The 5,310-nt window shown below is 42.1% G+C and overlaps 1 protein-coding gene across 1 annotated transcript in view; it reads right to left on the bottom strand.

Moving 5' to 3' along the window:
* Window positions 1–237: 237 nt before the first annotated feature.
* Window positions 238–5,310, bottom strand: part of METTL2A (methyltransferase like 2A) — a 31,696-nt gene continuing 26,623 nt past the window's right edge. The window contains exons 7-9 of the mRNA XM_019523586.1: window positions 3,020–3,126; window positions 2,716–2,781; window positions 238–1,374 (exon numbers count right to left, since the gene is read on the bottom strand). Coding sequence (XP_019379131.1) covers window positions 1,202–1,374; window positions 2,716–2,781; window positions 3,020–3,126 — 346 coding nt within the window. The 3' untranslated portion in view covers window positions 238–1,201. The remainder of the gene's footprint in view (window positions 1,375–2,715; window positions 2,782–3,019; window positions 3,127–5,310) is intronic.

Raw genomic sequence — 5,310 nt, 5'->3', positions numbered from 1 at the left:
TAGCTTAAAATTCCTGTCTCCTGACCTTCCCCAAAGTATTAGTATGAAAACCAGCCCCAAGAAGCAATGGCCTGTTCTGTCCTATGGTCTCATAGCAGAAGGGAAGCCTCTCTCTCACATTGCACTCTGTCCTGCACTCAAAGATATTCAAAAACTGATCCCTGCAGAGAAACTGCACTGAAGTTCACTTGCTTCTGTGGAAGGATTAAGTAGTATTGTTGAACTTGGTTGAGAAGCTTTACCACAAATTCTTTTATTACAGTTCTAATACATACTGTACCACACCATTTATTAAAACAGATTAGAGAGTACATTTGCTCCCAAAAGACAGCATACATTTTTTATTAGCTTTAACTCCTTGTGGAAAGTTTCCATTATGAAGTTAAATAATAGATATAATTCACCAACTGACTGTCTTAAAGAGTGGAAGGTGAACCTCTCTGAGCTGGTTTACAGTCAAAGGTGTGAATTTACAGTGCTCCAGCTACTCTGCACTCACTCCTTGTGTGGACATTCCTAGTGCACATCAAGTATGAATTTACTTACTCCCCTTTCAAAGGTGACAAAGGGCAGCCACGTGGGCAGTTAACGTGGAGTGGTTAGTGCACTGTAAATTCACACCTTGCATGATAACTTCCTTGTATAGATAGGCCCCAAGTTAGCCACAGCACAGGGCTAGAATACATCTGCATGCCTGAGCCAGCCTTACATCTTAAACTTAATAGACAACTCCTCTTGTTGTAGCTGATCTACAGGTTATGCGACTTTGGTCTCTGACACATGGAGCAGCATAATGACAAAATGGTGATGTGGGGCAAGAACCTGGGAGACTGGCAGTAGACATGTCCCCCACTGTCTTGTGAACTTTTGAATTGGCAGAAAAGATCCAAATTCCCTTGTTTTAAGGCAGAGATTAATTCTGCACAGGCTCTATAAAAGACACTCAATGACCATCATTTGGATAAAATTGTGTCACCAATAATTTTTAAAAAGTCCAGTAGCTAGACATTTAAAACACTTATCCTTTGCCTACTTTTAAAGCATCTATCTCTAGCACAAAACTTCCATCTTGCCCATACAATGTGTGTACTTTAGACATGTCTGTACATGGTACAAAGAACTAAAATTGAGGAGGGTGCAACAGTCTTTCCAAGGCATGTTGCTGCACAGAAGACCAGCAAACCCAGACAAGTGATCTTTCTTAATGAATGCACCCATTTGGCTCATGTCTTGGGGAAAGGGGCTTGCGGTATTTGCACTGGATCCACACTCGATACATTGCCACTTGCTTCCCACGATTCACTTGCAGGCGCCGATCAACCAGATTCTGGACTTTTTCCAACCCGGCTGTTGTGAAGAGAACATCCAATTCATCTATGAGGAGTGGAAAAGGTGGTTAAGAAAGTAGAAGTGTTTTCAATTGACACTTATTTTCATTATGGCCTAAATTGCTCTAAGTGGGGGCCTGCAGGAATCTTTAATGGTTCAAGACAAGATAAGCCAAGCCAAGTGAGACAAGGCTTCAGCAACATCAGGAATGAATTTATGCTCCCTATACTGTCTGATACCCTATATTTAAATGGATGAGAACATAGGACTTTTAAGGTTAGGGACAGTTGAACAAGAGCATATTTTTAAAGGGGTTTGATTACAATGCTAAGTACCTTCAAATGTTCCCAAAGTCCATCGGGGAAGAAGATGTTCAGCACCTTCTATTCAGAGGACCAGGCCTATGCTTTCAAAGCCACAGGTTTAAGCCCACAATCTTGTATATTTGACAGGAATGCTATTCATAATGGTTCATTTGCAAAAAATCCCAGAAAAGCTGCACTTGTGGAATAGGTCAAGCTGGACATCAAGTGTTTTCAAGGCTGGAAATGTATTTCAAGCCAAACAATAAGGAGGATGCATTCTAGATCAGGGTGCCCCAGTACACTCCTTGCATGCAAAGTAAGAGACTTGAGGAGCTCTGGGAGTGTGCAATTTTGTGTTCTACAGCAAAGGACCTTCTGCTCTTATCAGAAGCCTGCCATGTCATAGCATCTGCCAGTTGCTTTCTCCCTTTTATAATAAGCATTTTATGTTTATTTAGCAGCAACAAATAAGACCTGCAGTGTTGAATTTTATGGCTCATTCAAGTAGAACCTAAAGTGATCTTTATATATCTGAATAACTTCTACCATTGCAGGATTGGAGGTGGTCACTTTAGTAACTTAGCTGTGTTTGTTGAAGGATAGAAAAAACACCTCCACCAATCACAAGGCAGCAGGCAGTGTTGTTCTGCTGGAACCACTGAAGCTCAGTGCTTGGAGTAGTGTCTAGTATCTTCATGCTGGGAAAGGCAAATATAAGGTTCTAAAAAGGATGGCTCCTCTGGCTCCCCCTTGCCAACCCATTTGCATGCAACTGTGGATGCAGCTCCTCTGCCCCAGGGCTCCTCACATTCAGCCCTTTCAAGTGCAGGAATCATACAGGTTCTACTGAGTAAGGAAAATGGGGAAGGATCCTCCCATTAGAAGGAGGAATGTGAAGTCTTACAAAGATCAGTGAGGACCAGGCCCAGATTTCCATGCAACTAACAAACTTTTAATGCTTCAGACCTGTTCAGGAAGGGTGCAGTATTGACAGCTGCTTGTTTCAGGGGGTTGCAGAAATTCAGGATGTGTGGAAACAAGGAAGGTAATGAGATCAGGAGCATGGTGTCTGATCTCCTACCTTGTGTGAAGAAGTAAACTCTGGTTCCATCTCCTCTCACATAGAAGTTGTCAGACAGACACCGACCTGGGGGCAAGAGAATTTTAGAGTTTTACTGAACGAACTCATTTTAAAATTGGCAACAATGACTGCAAATCAACTGCATAAGGAGACACAAGGTAAATTCCAGCTTCTACCTCCCTTCCCCTCCTCAAGTGTACACTCCACAGGAGGGGACTTGATCAGGTTGTCTTAGACAGAGAAGTCTCCTTTGTAGAGACATGTACCACTTACGTAGAAATACTCCACAGGAGATGAGAAATACCTTTCTTAAATCGGAGCTGGGCCAGGTCATAACGACCATAATCTCGTAGCAAAATCATTCCTCCAGGTTTCAGAAGCCGGCTCAGTCTGTTAATAATGCACTGCATCCTGGGAAAAGGCAAGCAGTAAAATTCACCTGTCTTTGGTAATGCTTCCTCCATCCCCCATGAGTTTTCCAAAGATGCAGGTTCAGTTTTGTTATGTTTATTGTTTTAGTAAAAAATTCTCATTTGAAATGGTTCAGTAGATTTAAGGTTTGCAAAGGGGTCTTATAGTAGGCATATTAAGACCACAGTGACTTTGTTTTAAGCCAGGGGTCAGCAATGTTTTTTAGCTTTTAAAATTATTTGACTACACAATGGTGCCCAAGAACTTTTTAAGAGAAATTAAATTAGGTCTAGAGTATAGATTATAGTGAAGCTAAGGGATTAGGTTACATAAAACAGACTAGACTGAAAGTGTAGAAGAAGGAGTGTTAGAGTTTTAAAGACACTGAAAAGCTTAGAATTGGTGTGGCATGTCCTTGATAAATAATTACTACTACAGCTGAAGTGTTTTAAACACATTTTTCACTCTAGGTGCAAGATTCTTTTAAAATGACTGATGCATTTTGACACTTAATATGATAAGTGTCAAGGCTTCCAACTTGAAGGGCACCCTAGCACTATCAGAGTTTGTGTGTAACTGTCCACTGCTTGAAATGCCTAATTAACTATATTTTGTTGATGCGATGTACTACTCCTTATGATTTGTTATTCTTTGATTTTGCTATAAACCAAATAAACTTTTAATATTAAGTTAGAACTATTTAATAAAAAGATTTCCTGAGACATTTCTTTCTTTTTTTAGGGTCTCAGACAAAGTTTTCTTCTGATCCACTTCGGGTGGAACCTGATAAATTAGCAGTGTGAATTCTCAATTAAAATTATAGAAAAAAAAACTGGAGTGTCTGAAACTGCAACTGTCTTCAGCTGCAACTGCTTCGAAAGTCAGGTCTAAGCTGTAGCCAAAATTTACTAAAATGTAGATTAATAATACTAAGTAGTTTCCTAGCCTTTTTAAACAGAATTTTCCCATTTTGGGAAACAGACTGTGCATATATCCATTGAACTTTGCCACATGCCATTAAAGGGCAAATTATCTTAGTTATATAGCTTCTACACAACCCCATCCCCAGCTCTTTCTGGTCCCAGCTCCATATTTGTCAGACAATTAAATGGTGCGAATGCAGATTTACATCCCTATCAGAGGAGTAAAGCACAAATTATTTTATTATTTAAGAGAATTGAGTAATTATATGGAGTCATCTACAGTTTACTGTGGGACTGTGTCTTACAGATGTGATCTAGAGAAGCTACAAGCAGTTAATGGCTGCATTGTGATTAGTACAGACAGCTCAGTGGCAATAGGAGAAATGGAGTTAATTTTACTACATAAAAGCAAAAGTGCCTGCGGTTATGTATCCAAGGGATGACATTCTAAGTGTATGGATGACTGCTAACAGGACAAGGCCTCTCCAATCCTTTGGCCTGTCTTGGAGAGGTTATTGTACAGGGCCTAATAATACTGAGCCTTCAATGACCTATGGCAGCAGTGCCAAAGCTTTTTACCCTGAAGGCCAGATAGGCTGTGCTATGTTCCTCCCAGATGCAGAGGGTTGTGCAGCCTGACCTTGATCCATTTGTCTGGGGTAGGGTGGAGCAGCCCCAATCTGGATGCAGGAGGGTGGGGAAGAGCAGCCTGGTCCCACGCACAGATCCAGTGGGGGAGGGGGAACAGAGAGACATGCCCCTACACCCCCCCATGCTCTCCCGGGGTGTGTGACATGGTGGGAGCTGCCTCCCCATCCCTGCACCCCGCTAGATGAGCTGCGGCTCCATCCAGCACCCCACCTCAGCTGTGCAGCACCTGCCCTTGCCCCAGCCCCACTCCTTCCCTCACCGTGGGGGCTTTGATCTGCCCCCTCCCTGCCTCTTCCCCCACAAGAGACTTACTACCTGGACCCTGCTCTCCCTGCTCCTGGCAGTGCTCCTGGCTGCCTGTTTGCTGCGCTGCAGCTGCACACATATATGGGGCATTTAAATCGGCATCATTATTGGCCACATCAACTAAAAAAAGCCAACTGCCGATGCTATCTATTTTCCTTATATTGGTGTCAATCCAATATGGGACTAATGTATCGGTGTACCTGTAGTTACATCTCTTTACCATGAGAAGCACTATACACTTGTATTAAAAAATATAAGATATTTTTGCCACCTGCACACTTCTTGGAGACTGAAGCAGCGTAGT

Source organism: Gavialis gangeticus, unplaced genomic scaffold (assembly GCF_001723915.1).
Source record: "Gavialis gangeticus isolate Ggan-Ray unplaced genomic scaffold, GavGan_comp1, whole genome shotgun sequence".
In the NCBI taxonomy this organism is placed as follows: Eukaryota; Metazoa; Chordata; order Crocodylia; family Gavialidae; genus Gavialis; species Gavialis gangeticus.
This window is presented reverse-complemented; position numbering and strand designations above follow the sequence as displayed.